General features: G+C 37.8%; 1 protein-coding gene across 2 annotated transcripts in view; it reads left to right on the top strand.

The window, feature by feature from the left end:
• Nucleotides 1-14,946, top strand: part of BNC2 (basonuclin 2) — a 289,825-nt gene that overhangs the window by 36,142 nt on the left and 238,737 nt on the right. Inside the window, exon 2 of one of the 2 annotated variants that reach the window (XM_021682435.2) lies at nt 2,642-2,725. The exons of the other annotated variant lie outside the window; for it this stretch is intronic. Within the exon in view, the coding sequence (XP_021538110.2) occupies nt 2,642-2,725 (84 nt within the window). The remainder of the gene's footprint in view (nt 1-2,641; nt 2,726-14,946) is intronic. 2 annotated transcript variants of the gene reach the window in all.

The raw sequence follows: 14,946 nt of genomic DNA, 5'->3' as shown, positions 1-14,946 counted from the left end.
AGGTTATCAACTTTTATATCCTTTGTGTTTTCCTTGGTACATTTTGATGAATTAGGAAACAGAGCGTGCTTTCCCCTTAAATATTTTTCTTTATCTGATACTGCCATGAAGTGGGGTGGGTGGGGTAGGAGAGGACATCATTAGACAGTGAACCCAACAGTACAACTGTGCAGTTTTAAGTCTCAATTTCCTCATCTTTAAAATACAGGAGTCCATTTACCTGGATCCTGATGGATTTTCTTCTGCTCCGAAACCCTAGGATTCTGTTTGAGAGTGCTAACTCACGTCCCTAGTGTAGTTCTTTTCGTAATTTGGATGGCTGAAACATTCTAGTAGCCTGGCGCTGTTTCCTTCCAACTTATTCACAGACCTTTTTGTTTTCTCTCAGAGACTGTATTTCTAAGCGTTGAGGTTGTAATCAAGGGTAATTGTCACTGTTTAACTTTCTCCTTTCCTCTCGAGAGTGTTTATAAAATGCGTCCTGTGGGGTGGGAGGTGATATAAAGGAACTAGCAACTTAGTATTGGTGACACAGTCTAACAGTGTTAAGGTAAGTGGGAATTTGTTTTGTGTACATAAAGTATTCTTTACACTTGATTTGCAGTATATATTCGGGCTCATGGAATGTGCTTTAATCAGTTAAGTAGTCACATTTATTGAGGTTTTATCGGAAGTTGTGGGGGGGGTTGTTTTGATGTGAAATATTCGAAGATTTATTTTTCCCCAGTTCTTCTGTTGCACCTTAGGGAGAATTACTGTTGCAGAACTCATTAGTGCCCCTCCATATGTCACCTGAGGGGTGGCATCAGCATCAGTCTGTGTGTGCCCCAACACACACAGACAGTGTCCCTGCTTGTCTCCGTGCCCCATTTCTTTCTCATTCCTCAAGCTAGAGGATAATTTCACATTGCTTATGTTGTCCTAGACCGCAGAGCAAGTAGTGGGTCCTGATAACACACTTTCTCCACTTCCTTTGTCTTTTTTGTAATTTCTTTCATATGAAACATCAACAAATGCCTCTAGATGAGAAGCCACAACTTTTGCATGTTTCTTGTTAACTTCTTTGAAATATGTTCTCAGTCTTCTCATTTCTTAAGTTTGGGAATTGCGACTTTCTAGTATGGGACCCTGAGCTCTAGTTATTTACCTACTCGGAGCCTCTGTTTTTTTTTTTTTTTTTTTTTCATTTGTCAAAGGGAGTTGCTCATAACCCGTAAGATGGTTGCAAGGGAAAAAACAGGTTAATCCATGTGTGTAAGGTGCCCACATGGTGACTGGCATATCACAAGTGCTCAGTAAATGTGACCTCTCTTGCTTCCCCTCTTGGGCCCCACTGTGAAATTTGTGGGTGAAGAGTGGTTAAGTTCAAAGACAGGTGATAATCTGTCCATGTCACCTTATGGACATGAGCAAGAAGAAAGAATGCAAGACTTAAAAAGAATAGGAGAGTTGGTCCCAAAAATGTCTGAAGAATTGACTGAGTGCTTTTTTACAACATTAGTAATATTCACTGGTAAACTTGCTAAGTGGACTTTATTGAAAACTGTTTAAATTTAGAGAAGTGAACTGATTTGTGGGTCGAAAGAAAGAGGGAAATATCTTCTAAGGCGGTACACTTGGCTGAAAACTGATCTCTGAACAAAGAGAATTGACTGGCACAGATGATCCTAAGTGGAGCTAAAGCACAGAACAAAACAGCAAAGGTGGGCCTTGATAGGGAAAGAAGACAGGTGGAATGAAGCTGATTGATGGATTGAGATTATGATAAAGATAGTTGTATGATTAACAAAGATAGTGTGTGTTTGGAAATATTGAATAGTGATTCAGAGAACTTTTTTAAAAAGCGGAAACAGGTTTAGATGGAATCTAAGTCCTTTTGTCTTTATCTCAAAAAAAAAAATCTAAAATGAAGTAAGCAAGTAACAGTAGGCAATATTTTGAGATGAGATCGCCTAATTAAGATAGTTTTGAAAGGGAATCTTTAGTGGCTTTCAGTATAGAATTTTAAATATAGAGAAATATTCTAAATTATTGCTATTTTGTTATCATTTTTATTATTGGAACAGACATAAAATAAGCCTGTTAAAATTTAGAGATCATGAATAAATAAAAAAATATTGATAAAGTCTGTCTATGCTAACCTTTACCATGAATAGGAAAAATAAATTTGAACAGGAATTTTAATAGTGGAAAGGAACTTTAGGCATTAGAGAATACGGTGTTCTTCTTCATTCTCACATAAGAAAATTAAAAGAGGGGAAAAAATGTCACCAGTGTCAAGTAGAGATTCTCTGTTTCTTTTCCCCTGTACTTTTAATCTTCTCTCCTCCTTCCATCCAGAGATATTTAGTACATGCCTACTTTGTGCTACATGCTGTGGATACAAGGGGGAATAAAAATTTTGTGGATCTTTTCTTCTTAGAATTTGCCTTCTGATAGTTACTAAACTTGGTTACATGATAGTCATAATATATTTGACATAATATATTTGACCTACTAAGTGTCAAAAGCCAATGGAGCCATGATGGCCTGTTTCATACTTGCAGTTGGAATGTCCCTGCTTCTGTCTGGGTCAAATGTATTTGTGTGTAGTTCTCAGCAACCTCCACACCCAGCATCTAACTTGGCCATATTCCCCCAGGTTCCAGTGGCATGTGCTGGCAGAGTGCTGGGTGCAGACTTTTGCCCAAACCTGGAGGAGCCAGACCAGAGGCTGGAAGTCCAGGTTGGAGTCTTATTGCTTTATTAGTTGGGGGTGGTGTGACAGAAACCGTGGTCCCTGGAGGCCATACAGATGTATCAGTGTCATCAGGAGATGGACAACTGTTGAGACAGGTGTAAAGGAAGAACCGAGGTAGCCTGTGTGCTACAAAAAGTCCTTTTCAGGCTAAACTGTCTGTAACTGGAGATAATTCATTTATTCATCCATTTAAGAAACGGTACATATGGCAGTGGACAAGAACATGGTTTCTAAAGGCTGGCTGCCTAGGTTGACAAAAGTTACTGTGAGACTTTTGGCAAGGTCACTCAGACACACTGAGCTTTAGCTTTCCCATCTATAAAATGGAGACTTACCACCCAAGGTGATTATGAGGAGTAAATGTTCTAACATATACCTAGCCGTTAGCATAGGACCTGGTGCATAACGGGCACTCAGTTAAGACTAGCTCTTGTCTTTTCAAAGCATTGTTATCACGTGCTTGGTACTGTGCTAGGCACTGGAGATACGTGGTGTGCAAGTCGTGCTTCCTGCATGATGGTTTCTCAGCTCAGGAGAACAGAAGCCATTAGGCACCGTAGTAGAAAAGTATGATTGAATGATAAGTATCTTCCCTTTTCATGTATGGGGAGATATGTCCTGTGATACAGTATTAAGTTCATTAGCCAAGTGAAAGTACTTAGAATTCAGTTCATGTTACGTGGTCTTGGGACATCAGAAGTAGTTCGGTGTATCACAGATGAAAAATATAAAAATGACACCTTGGTCAAAGACCTACCTCTACTTTATGTGCCATTTAATATTTAAGGAATGTGTGTGTTACTAATGCAGAGATGCTGGCTTAAGTTGTAACGTGGATGGCATCCCCTAGCAGGAGCAAACACATACTGGTTTTTTTTTTTTTAGGACCTGCATTTGGCATCATTTTCTAAATTTTCAGACTTATAGGATGAGCATGGTGAGCTTGGTTTTAACCAACTGAGCCACCCAGGTGCCCGTGAGCTTGGTTTTAAAGCATTTTTACTGATTTAGACACTCCGCATAAGAAAGAATAGTTTTAAAAATTGACTTCTTCACAGTTGGAGAGAAGGTGGAAGTGGTGGTAGGAGGAGGTTTCAGTTTTTGTGGTACTGAAGAGCGTACCATCTCTTGCACACCTCCTCTTGGCCTCGGGAAGACCACCTGAGCTCTGCTGTGCCACAAGCTGGTGCTGTTTGGGTGGTGTATGGCTATGCTACAACAGAAAAGCAGGTGTGACACATATGAGACGTGATCATGTATTTCCCAGTTTTAGAAAGCGAACAGCTTGTGTGTGACACACAAATGCAGAGTGATGGAAGACTTTTCATGGAGAGTGGTCTGATCCTTGACCTCTTTGGGTAGGACGAGTGATGTTCTTCAAACACATCACCTGGAATGGTCTGTCATGGGTGGTGGTTGGAGAATCTGTGAACTTTGAGTTATGAAGCAAAGAGCAATGGGTTTTGCAGATGTGACTGTGTGAAATAAAACTGAAAGAGACCAACGGAGCATATTATTTTAACATACCAAGAGAGAAGATGTATATTTACTAGTTTAAGTGAAACCCTGGTTGTAGGTAGTTAAACATTTGTAGAGTTGACAATTCATCACGGTCCTTGCAAAGAAGACCAAGCCCCCGGGCAAAGAAATGAGTCTCATTTTATTGGACTCCTCCTCTTGCAACACCATTTTGGCAGACCGAGTGGAAAGGTTGAATCTGTTCAAAGAGTCAAGTGTGGTGAATTGGTGCATTAACTGGGACCCATTTGAACATTTCCTTCTCTTTTTCCTCTTCCTTTCTAAATATGGCTTCCATACATTTTAATGATATCTGGTACATATCCACATTATGTCAGTCATAAAAAAACCTGACACTTAATATGTTCTTCACCAGCTAACAATTTCACGAGTAGTTTTTAGCTTAGAGTCCTTTCATTCTTGCTATGGCATGTATCTGGTCTTTTTTCCCCCTAAGAAATGAGGAATTTCTTAGTTTTTAGTCTAATTCTGCACTCCAGGGAATTCACCCTAGGACGTGCCAGAGGCATCTATTTTCCCTGTTTGGATCTCAGGCTGTCCCCCAGGGCCAGGCATCATAACCACTAGAGGATTTGCTGTTTTGGCCTCTTGATTCTGAGAATAACCTCTTGTACACCTTGATTTAGGAGCAGTAGTTTGTTTATATCCTTTTCTATGAAGGATTTTCATTTAGACACACAGCGCCCATATCTGATTTACTTTTCTATTTTGGCTGACATAATTTCTAACTGGTGGAGTCCCTTTCTGTTCTTACCTCTTTCCTTTTCACTCTTTTTTCCTATCCCTAAAATTTCAGATGGCTTAGCACCTTTATTGTTTAATAATCCCAAGATCCCTCACACACTTTCATGAACATATCTTTGGTTTTGAATGACTGTTATCCTGAAGTCTGTGTCTTACTTGACTTTTGCAAGGGTGTCTGCTGGCTTTTCATGTTAATATGCTTGATTTAGAAAAGTAGCTGGAAATCAAGACTTTGATTCACTAATTTTATTGATTTTCCTCAGTGGTTTTTGAAGTGGGTATGAAACTGTACTTTCTTTTGGCTTGGGAGGTTAACTGATGTATATTAGCAAAAAATTGTGCTCTTATATAATTATTTTCTAGGAAGTGGTTATTGTAGCTTAGACTTCCCTTAATTGCTGTTAAATATTATATTTTCAGTCAGAGAAAAGTTACTTTTTAAGTCTAACTCTGCCTTATCCTGTATTAAGTTGTTACATCTGACCCAATACAATTCCTTTCTTGATCGGGAATTCAAGATGTGGGGTTAACTTGATATTTTTCACCACTAAAGTGCTTAGAAAATTAGAGTAAATAATGAACCAATATTTCAGTACCAGATTAGACACAATTTACTGTGATGTTTCATAAACCACAGACTCCTTTCTTCTGTGAATGCGTGAAGGATCACTTTTTTTTTCCCAGACATACCGGGGCGCAAGTGTAAATTTCCATAAAATTTAAATGAGGTGCTTCCTGTAATTAATGAACAATTGTGGCTGCTCTCTAGTCTGCATTGTAATTAACCGTGATCAGGCTTGTTTAGTGATGACACTGTTCCTGTAATAATTTGACAAGCTACTGTGAATTTGCCAGGTTATTAAACAACCTGCAGCATTCACTTATGGAATCACAGGGATGAGCTTGGCGGTTGCTGCTAGTTAAATGCAGCATAAGGGTGAACTGAAAGCTGCTTATTGAAGTCTATCGATCACCATGACCAGATTTAAATTCCTATGATTTTGGAGAAGTTAATTAATTTTGTGTGGGTTGTCTCGAAAACTTTTTATTGCATAATAAACCTGCTAGGGCAAAGCTGGTCATTTTTATGAACTCATAATGAAGCCAGCAAATTTTCTATATTATTATCACCAGTATGGACCAAAAAGGATTTGAGGTGTCCCCTTTCCACCCTATTAAACAGGTATGATTATTTAAAAAACAACAACAGTTTCCTCTCCAAATTCATTCACAACATTTAACATTCCTCTAATACAAGTTCACTGTATTTGTGTGTGTGTGTGTGTGTGTGTGTGTGCGTGTCAGAGAGAGAGAGAGAAACAACAGATGACCTTGTGCTGAACACAGTCATGTTGCAGGTAGAGCGAGCCATCTAAGTGGACTGGTAGCCTTATGTCCATGGTCACTAGGGCACCCGCCTTCCCCAACCCCCCTTCAGGTTAAGAACTGTTCAAAACCTTACTGTCTAGTTACTGTGGTGTCTTTCATTCAGATTCTGTTTATTGACTAAACCACAAGGATTCCTGCCCAAAGTACCAGGCGGTCTATGCTTGACTGATTTTGATTTTCTAACATCAGCCCTGGGGTTTATTTGAAAAATGTACATACACTGCAGCTTTAACAAGTCAAGTGACTGCATGTTTTTGACCACGGAGTAGAGTATATCTGAAGATCATTAAATTTGGGTCGGGGGGGAGGAGGGGTGGAGAATAAGTGTAGTAGTCATTGTACCATTGCAGAGTGTGTGTGTGTGTGTGTGTGTGTGTGTGTGAGTGTGACACATGGTTTTTGTCTTTTCATCTTCTCCAAGAGCCAGAAAGTTTCCTGCCGTTCTCTTTCCAGCTATTGACAAATGATTGCCAGATGTGAGATCTTTGCAGTGCTCTTTCCCTCAGCAAACCTGCAGCGATGGGATATTTGATTCTCCCTTGCCCATTTCATCTCCTTTCCACATCTGCCAGGGACACACAAGCAATACATCCCTACATGAGAGTTTAAAGTTTATTCAGCCCCTTTTCCCCCTCGATACAATGTTTGGAGACAACAGAATGAGGTCCATATGACTCTCTCCCAACTTCACTGTATGAAATTAGTTGTTTATTTTACTTATCTACCTCTTAGTAATTGAACTATTTCATTTTAGTTTCGGTCCGTGGAAAATTGAAGCAACTCTGGGAGTGCTAACAGTTTCCTATTGTCTGCTTGCTGCAAGTATGCCATCATCTCAGCTTCTCTCCGATCGCTTCAGTTCTGATACAGACTAGACTGTTGGTTTCATAGAACTTCCTGGGAAAGCAATTTTAATAAACAACTGTCAAAACATAAGTGTAGCGTGTCTTTAAATTTCAGTAGGCATTTAAAATTAAAAGGGTCTTCTGTGGGGGGGGGAATATTCAGCTTGTTTGGCTTGATTAGCTTACCCTGTATTTGTGTCCATTGTCAAAGTTGATATGGATGAGCTCCTAGTTTTAATCCCAAATAGTTTATAAAAGAGAAAGTACACTGAGTTTTGGAGGCATCTGAAATTAGTCTGTATAGGCCACACACATAATCACTAACATGCACAGAAGCCTTTTGCATCTGCTTGGAATCTGTATTGATACTGATTTTTTTTTTTCTCATCTCAGTTTGAAGATATTTTCCAAAATGCTCTTATAGCTTATGTTCATACTGTAGGGTGGGCTGACACAGGTGGCCTTTCAGTTTTCCTATTACACTTTTTGGCAAAGAAAAAGGCCCCTTATTCCCTGAATAAGATCAGCGTTTTTTGTTTTTTTTTTTTTAACATTTAAAAAATAATCCATAAAATGTCTGCCACATGTTCTCTAGTTGATGGAAATGTTTTCCGAATTAGAGCTGTAGTATTGAATTCTTACTGTATCAGTGCTAGTATGTTTACTGTTTCTGCTACCCTGTTAGCTACTCTTAGCTACCTGTGATTATATGAATTTATATTTTTTGTGAACATAAAATGAATATAATAATTACTGTTTCTGAATTTCATACTGAATAAAAATTTTGGTTTTTTAAAAAAAGAAGTAAATGGCTTTGCCCATTATTAGAATCAAAATAAGGAAAGTGTGAAGTCTACTTTTCAGTATGTTCTTTAAAAAAAATAACCAGGCAGCAAACAAAACCTAACAAGCACAAAAATAAAAAGCCAACAGTCCCTGAAACAAATAAATCTTTCTAAGCCTAAGAAAAATGGGTAAATCAAAGTCATCAAGATATATACATGAAATGTGTGCAACTTTTTGTATATCCATTATAGTATACCTCCATAAAGTTTAAAAAGAGAAAAAGGGGTGAAACTGTTTGCCACAAGTTCCCAAAATGTTGTATGTTTCAGTTGGAAGTGAATGCTGAATAGGATAGAAGAAAATTATAGTTGAAGATATAATGATAAGGGGCACCTGGGTGGCTCAGTCAGTTGGGTGTCTGCCTTTGACTCAGGACAAGATCCTGGAGTCCCGAGATTGAGCCCCGCATCCGGCTCCCTGCCCGGTGGGGAGTCTGCTTCTCCTTTTGCCCTTCCCCCTGCTCTTGCGCGCTCTCTCTCTCTCTCAGATAAATAAATAAAATCTTAAAAAAAAGATATAATGATAAACCATTCAGAGTATTTACTCTCAAAAACAACATGATGATCATAGTGAAGGTGGTAAGTTTAAACAACACCCTTCAGAACAAAATTACCCAAACCAAGAAGGATCCCTGTGGAAAAGTTGGTATTTTTATTGTCCTTTGACATTCCCTGAGGACTGACGCCAGGTTAGGCACTCAGTGGATTCCAGGGGCTGGGAAGGTGGAGGTGAAGAGCTCTTTCATAAAACAACAAGGTTAGGGACTCCTGTGGCGGGAGCCAAGTTCCTCCGAGTGCAGATCACTGCACATCATTTGCCTTTGCTAATGCATTTGCTGGTTTCTCATGCCTTCCTGCTTTTTCCTCAACATGGGTACTCTGGGAGGCAGAGAGGTGCTCAGCAATGGAGGTGTCATCCGGCCCGTGTACCTAGGGAACGTCCTTCAGAGGACGACTTGTCACCAGCCATCAAAGAAGAGAGTGGCTTTGTGGTCTCTGAACATCTGGCAGCGCTGCACAGGAAGCTGAGGGGGTGTCATTAATTGTGATGAAATAATTTAAACCATCAGGAATAAATGAGGCTGTTAAGCTAAGTTCAGATTCCATTTGCCATGCACATGTGTCTAGCAGCCTGTGTGCAGTTAAAAAAAATTGAATTATATTAGCTCATGAGTCGAAGCGAAACAGATACTGTAAATGAAACAAGTTGCTGTGTGGTGATGACATCGTGTTGAACCACTTCACAGAGTTACAGTTTGTAGGATCGATATATTGAAAATGGTACATTACTTAATGAATTTTTATATAAAAGCATTCTTATGCGATTGAGGGATAGAGTGAGGACCAGGGGTTTATTGGAATATAAGATGGGTAGGTGGATGGGAAGAAAGAAGCAAGCTATCCGGTGAAGGCAGATTGGGTAGGTGGGGCTCGTAGCCTCCTAAGCCAGACTGGATTGATGCACAGCTCACCTTTCTATGGATCTGGCTTTAGGTACAATATTCATTGCAAGTGTTCTGTGTTTACTCTAGGCAGGAGGACAGTTTTTCTCTGATAACCAACTTCTCATGTTCCTTAGAGAGCTTCTGACTCTTTGGGCACATCTACGTTGTTTTCTGGACAATGGGGACAACTATCTTGAGTGACAGATTGTTCCTCCAGCAAACAGACATATTTTCAAGGCTTTGCACAATCATGAGCACTGATTTCAAATGTAATTTTCAAGTACTGTGGGAAGAGGCAGCCTAATTTCTTTACAAAGGAAAGACTGTCAGGTTTGGAATGTCAGGGCATCTCTGAGGTTTTGAGCACTAAACTGAGCAATGGTGTGTACATTCCAAAGTACATTTCTAAAATAAAAGTCATTCCTTTACACATAAGCAAAGTTTTCAAACTTGAACTTTTATTTAGAAATAAACACAGGATTTTGAAAAATAAAATGAGACTGTGATACAGAAAGCCTTTTTAAAAACCACCAGAGAGGTTTACTCAGTCACATCGAGGCGATGGTCCAGCTCCAGCAAGCCTTGGACGAGAGTCATTTTAATACAAACGTTTTACCCCACTTTGCTCCATCAGTCTCCTCTTCACCTCACTGCCTTTTTGTTTTCCTTGTTATGTACCTCCTTTTTTTCCTTCTCCATTTTCTCTTTCCTTTCCATTATTCTTTTAATTCTCTTCACAACCTATTCTGTCTTCCATAAAAGTGAACTGCAGTTCTGTTTTCATTTGTAGTCCTTGTTTTTTTGCTAGTAGTTAAAAGATTAATATCCACAGCTACTTGAATTGTGAACTTAGAAATTTTAGGTTGCATTTTTACATAAATTTGTATGACCATTGGTGGATTTTTTTAATAAATGTGACTAGACCTTGATTAGTTTTTTTTTTTTTTCTTAAAAAAGGAGTGCAGAATACTCAGTAAATCGTCCCTTTTCCTGGACTTTTGAGTGGAATTGTTATTGATGAAAGCCAGAAATTTGTGGCTCCCACTTACCCTTTTTCTTCTTACCCTGACATGAGGACGACATTCAAATCAAAGTACTTGAATTTTCTGACATCTAATAGAGCAACCAGTAGTTAGGAGGTTGCTTCTGTGTGTTTTGATCTTTGGATTTCATTTTAATTGATGAAAAAGAACAGGAAGAATTGGCTTCTTCAGATCTATTTTCTTGGCATTGTTGGAAGGGTTGAAGGGTTGTGTGTATGCATAAGGCACTGTGTCTAACACACAGCAAGTAGTGAATGCATTATTGCTATGATATAAATGTATTTTACTAGCTTCTGTTGGCTAAGCATCTAAGAATTAGCAAGACTTTTTTTTCCTGAAAACTTCACATACCGCATCCATTTAAGTTATATTCACTTTTAAAGTTCTATAATTTTTTCTGTAAGATTAAGGAATCCCTGGCAAACACAGGGAGTTTTGAACAAAATACCTATGCTTTTCTTTCTTTCTTTGGAAGAAATCAGTGCATTCTGTAGTGTATTTATTTATTTCTCAAAACAAGTAAGAAAATGATAGTATACTCAGCAGTTGCTTGAAGTTTTCTTTTGCAAGAGTCTTAGTAAATAATTAATAGATAAAAAAAAGCAGTTTCATGAACTTAAGTTCCTTCCTCCCTTTTATAATTTAGTGGAGTGTGGCCTGGATGCCCCTACATATTTTCAGGACGTTTTTTTTAAGTTTTCTACTGCTGTTGTTACTATTACTCTCTGCTTAAGTATCATTAAATTCTGGATTCTGTATCGTGAGTTCTATGTATCAGGTACATTACAGATTAAATAAATCTTGGTTGCATGGCCTGAGAACCTACCTACATTCTGTATTCTCTCTCAAAACCACTGTATGAGGGAATGTTACCTAGATTTCAGATAACCAGCTTAACATAAGTTCATGTTGGGAACTGTCAGTATGAATATAAGAAATGTTGAGTAAGGTGCTTATTTGTACTTTATGTAAGTTCCTAAGTCATAACAGCTTCGTAGATGCTTCATAGAAGGAGAAAGAAAAGATAAAGATAGAAAAACGGGAAGAATTTTAATTCTTGGCTTGAATAGAGAGAATTGTATGTGTCAGAATGTGTGCATGTATATGGATTTTGTATATACATGCAATGTAATCTCATTACATATAAATCTGTATATTTTATGTTTATAAGAATGGCTAGCGATATTCTGTTTGGATATTTTGAGTTAGTCATAATGAGTAACATTACAGAAATGAGGATTTACATTGAAAACACATAGTCTACCTTCTTCCACCTCCAGAAAAAAAAAAAAGGAAAAAACTTCTGTTAGGGTAGATCATGGAATCTCTGTGTGTGAGATTCTTTAGGACTCAGTATTTTTTTCATATGATTTCATAATTTAAACCTGGGAATTATCTGAATTATTTATATAATCTAATGTCTTCATTTTATAGATTTGGAAACCAAGGTGCAGAAAATTTTTAAAACTTATCCCAAGTTACATAGTTAGTAAAAACATTCTCCATTTCTAATGTGTCAGAGCCTTGAAGAATACTGTTTACTGGTTTTTATTCCTTTAGAGTTTGTAAGCATTATATAGCAAGGTTCTAAGTTCTTATCAAGGAAAATTATTTGACTCATTGTATCCCTTGTTCTGGATACTCTGAGTGAGCATTAATACCAGAAGGCTACACAGTAGCCTTTAGGTACCACAGTAATAGTGTTAGCAGGTTCCCTCATGAAAACAGCAGATCCTTCTATCTGATGCAGGAAGTGTGCTAACTTGATGCTAAGAAATGGGATGTTTGGGTCTGGCTTTTTTTCTTTTCTTTTCTAGAAAGTGTGAGTTCGTTATAGAATTTAGGTGTTTGACAAAAGCTAGCTCTTGAACATTAAGAGGTGGAAATAGTTCCATCTAAATAATCCCTGTTTCAAGAAGAGAAATGCCATTACAGACATCTGAAGAATGGAATTAGCCAAGAATATGTGTTACTTTTTAATGTCCAATACTTGCCAGTGGAGTTTCATGGAGCACAGTGGCAGACCAAGCCCCTTGAAACCATCGTTTATATAAAAACCATCTTTAAGGGCCTTTTTGACTATGGTACTATGTTTGTATCCTATAAAAAGTGAGCTGAATAGACAGTGTTTTTGCCCTCTAGGAGTTTATAATCAAAAACAGATAATATAGTTGACATCTGTTATTATATTAATGTCCTACAAATAAATACTGATCAAATACATAAATAAAAGTTTTATTATCAAAGACAAGTAAAAACCTTTTTGCTTGCCCAATTAAATAAGTAAATAGACCTCCTCATCCCCACGCTGAATGTATCATGGATGATGTAAAATGACTAAACTGGAATAATCCTGACACCAAGATAATCGTTTTAGATTGTTATTTTTAGGGGCTTTCAAAGAGTGCTGGCATTACCATGATCTCACTGATAGCTTATTGTAAGCAGGTCTGGATTCAGACATATTGTTTTTATTTTTCTGGTTGAATTTTCCTCCCTTTCTGGAATTTTCTCATTTCTGTCTGTTGACTGGTGGTACTTGATATTGTAAACCAACATCCTGGAGTATACTTTAAAAAATTTATCCAAGCCCCTGATGTTAGTAGAAATGATTTTTTTAAAACTAGCAGCCTTTTTTCCCCTTTAAATCACTAGAAACTGCGGGAAAACAAATATAGGAGCTTAAGATTGATGCTATAACAAGATGAAGTTCTATATCCAAAAGGCTTTGAGGGAAATATTGGTTAAAAAATGTAAGTTCACAACTTTGGAATAGACAGATCTGGCTTTAAGTTTGAGTAAAGCTAGACTAACTAAAATCAAACATAAATGTTGGCAGGGGGAGATAAGGCATTGAGTTTGATAAAATGTTTTCTTTCTGCATGCTTCAATTTTAATGCAAGGTATTTTAACAGTCCCTTCATTTTTGAAGTGTGAACATTGGGAAGTCTAAACATAAACCCATCTTAAAGTTCAAAATATTTTTAAAAAATAGCTATTCCCTACCCCAGTGTAGGTGTGTGTCTGTGTAAATTAAAGCATGTGGATGCATAAATTAATTAGAAGAACAGTTACTGATATAAATCAAACTTATTTGGTACACTGATGAAATGAGCATTGTTTATAAGATTATCTTGTTATTTAATCTCTTCTATATAAACCTGGCTGGTTAGCATTATGAAGTAATAATACAATTAATGTGATGATGGTATACTTTTTCTTGGTACAGGCCTGATCCTGCAGGCCTTTCTTGACTGGGATTTGTGTATATAGAGGGCCATCAGAACTGGAAATTTTAATTAGCAAGAATGTTCCTCCCCTCCCGCTCCAGTTGTGTTCTGTTCCCTGGGATACTTTATTCTTTTTGAACCGCTCATCTACTGACCCCAGAAGAAAAAACTGCCTTCAGATATCATTTTCTCAAAACTGTGCAGAGTTCATTATGAGAGTTACCTGCTATCTTCAAGCTGTATGCTGCTGTGCCACTGGGTCTCAAATGAAGAGAAAGTTTTACTTATAAATGAAGCCATTAGGAATTTCTTGAATAAACAAAAAAAATTTTTTTAAATCTTTGATGTGCAAAGGAATTTTGCTTATAACTCCTAGTCCTATAAGTCCATGTCTAACATATGCAAGGAACATTCATTACCTTCCATGTGAAAGGGAAAGCACTCCTATTAGCTAGGGAGCAGAAAACAGAAACACTTAAAAAAAAAACAAAACAGAATCCTAGTGCAAAAGAAAATTGTTAGTGTCAGTAGTTAGTACTTGATTCAGGACTTTTGCTGGCATATTTTGCCCTTTTTACTCTGCCTGCTTTCTTCATACCCATCCCCCTTACTCCATGAAGTTGGTTTCTTTATGTCCCCAAATGAAAACTTTGCTTTTGGGAAATTGAATCAAAGATGTGTATTTTATTGATTTTGCTCTCAGGTTGCTTAACTGCTTCGTGGCATTCCTTTATTCTTTAACAGAATTTGGTAGTAGTGCCTAATAATTTAACCAAGGACTTGCAGAAAAACAAATGTCGGGGCGCCTGGGTGGCTCAGTTGGTTAAGCGACTGCCTCCGGCTCAGGTCATGATCCTGGAGTCCCAGGATCGAGTCCCACATCAGGCTCCCTGCTTGGTGGGGAGTCTGCTTCTCCCTCTGACACTACCCCCCCCCCATGCTGTCTCTCTCTCTCATTCTCTCTCTCTCAAATAAATAAATAAAAATCTTAAAAAAAAAAAAAGAAAAATGTCACAGGTAATTCCCTCTTGATTTACTTTTATGAATGGAGCTTGATGACTGATAATTGTTGTTACTACCTAATCTCATCTAGAGAATGGATTTATTAGGACAGTGTCCTTTTAGG

Source organism: Neomonachus schauinslandi, chromosome 13, assembly GCF_002201575.2.
Source record: "Neomonachus schauinslandi chromosome 13, ASM220157v2, whole genome shotgun sequence".
Lineage (NCBI taxonomy): Eukaryota > Metazoa > Chordata > Mammalia > Carnivora > Phocidae > Neomonachus > Neomonachus schauinslandi.
Note: the sequence above shows the minus strand (reverse complement) of the source record. Positions and strands in the feature narration are given on the sequence as shown.